The sequence below is a fragment of the Equus quagga genome, chromosome 1 (assembly GCF_021613505.1).
Source record: "Equus quagga isolate Etosha38 chromosome 1, UCLA_HA_Equagga_1.0, whole genome shotgun sequence".
Classification (NCBI taxonomy): Eukaryota; Metazoa; Chordata; class Mammalia; order Perissodactyla; family Equidae; genus Equus; species Equus quagga.
The window spans coordinates 1,770,995-1,772,450 of record NC_060267.1 but is presented as its reverse complement, the minus strand read 5'-3'; the positions used below and the strand labels follow the sequence as shown (position 1 = coordinate 1,772,450).

General features: G+C 74.6%; 1 protein-coding gene across 2 annotated transcripts in view; it reads left to right on the top strand.

Moving 5' to 3' along the window:
• Positions 1-541: 541 nt before the first annotated feature.
• The window catches only part of YEATS4 (YEATS domain containing 4), a 15,360-nt gene continuing 14,445 nt past the window's right edge, over positions 542-1,456 (top strand). For both annotated transcript variants that reach the window (XM_046642986.1, XM_046642995.1), the window contains exon 1: positions 542-753. In XM_046642986.1, the coding sequence (XP_046498942.1) occupies positions 703-753 (51 nt within the window). In that variant the 5' untranslated portion in view covers positions 542-702. The remainder of the gene's footprint in view (positions 754-1,456) is intronic.

The following is a 1,456-nucleotide window of genomic DNA, read 5'->3' as shown; positions in this document are numbered from 1 at the left end:
ACCTGCCCCATCTTCCTGAGCAAGGGCGCAGGAGAGGCACTGTTCTGGGGACCAGCCCGTCTGACGCGGGCTCTACTCTGCTCGCACTCGGGTGAACGTCGGCTCGTGTGGAGGATAAGCGGGGACTCACTTCCCTCCAGCATTTTGAAGGGGTCCATCCCATGGCCCGCCCGGGACGCCCACCCGACCCCACCGCCCTCGCAGGAGCCCCTCCGCGGCGCTGGGGCCGGCAGCGGCCCGACGGCCTGAGGGCACCCGGGTCGGGGGCTCGGCCTCTCCGGAGGCCCGCGCGGGGCCAGCCACGTCCTGCCGGGCGCGGAGGTTTCATCACCTTGACTTCAGACTCGGCGCGCCAAGCGGCGACGACGTCCCGACTCCCACAGCAGACAGCCAAGAGGCCCGGCCGGCGCTGCCCCCCGACCCGGCAATCCGCTTCGCCAGCCCGCCGCGAGCCAGCGTGCGCGTGCGCGGCATGCCAGCGCTCTCTGCGCCTGCGCAGCGCTCGGCCCCGCCCACCTCCGCCCCGCCCTCCGCGCGGCCGACTTCCGGGCGCGGGCCGACTGCCGGGACGCTGCTGCGCGCTGCCCGCTCGTCCGCCGCCGCACGCCGGCGCCTGGGCCCGCGGAGGAGCGGGGTCTGAGGGCGGCGGCTCCGCCGGCCCGGCTCTTTCCCTGGCGGCGGCGGCTTCTTCCGGGGGACAATATGTTCAAGAGAATGGCCGAATTTGGGCCTGACTCCGGCGGGAGAGTGAAGGTCGGTGCCCGCCCGCGTGTCCCCCGCGCCGTCCCCTCGGCCCCGGGCACCAGTGCGGGGACGCCGGGGGGCGACCCGGGCCGGAGGTCCCTCGGCGAGAGCAGGCCCTCCTCGTGCCGTCCCCTCCACGGCGGCGTCCCCGCGGCCTCAGGCGACCGGGACCCGGGGCGGGCGCGTCCGGAAGACCCGCCCGAGCGCAGGTGCGCGGAGCCCGGCGCGACTGCGGGCGGGGCACGCTCGGGCCGCGTCCCTCTGCCCCCGCGTCGCCGCGTCCCGCACGGGCGTCCTGACGGCGGGAGCGGCCGCCTTCGCCCCTCCGCGGTTTCACCGGTCGCAGGAGGCTTCGCTCTGAAAAGGAGTCGCCCGCGTTTGCACCGATGTCGTGGGTCCGCGGGGTGTTTTCTGGTCGCATCCGCGTCCCGTCGTGTTTGCGTAGTTGTCATCACACCGTGCACGCGGCCGTCGTGCGCAGCGTGTTTCTGTCCCACGCGCAGTGGGCGTGCGCCGGAGCCCCGAGGGCTGCTGGATGGAAGGGAGGGCAGAGGCCGGCGAGCTCGTGGTCCCGGAGCCTCGTCCCCACGTCCATTGCCCAGGCTTCGGGGGGTTCTGGGCTGGCGGGGGACTTACCAACGGGCTGAAACGAGAGGTTGGGAGAGGCTGCGGGATGCGCCCTCCCTGTAGTCGTGCCGGGCCCCGGGAACGA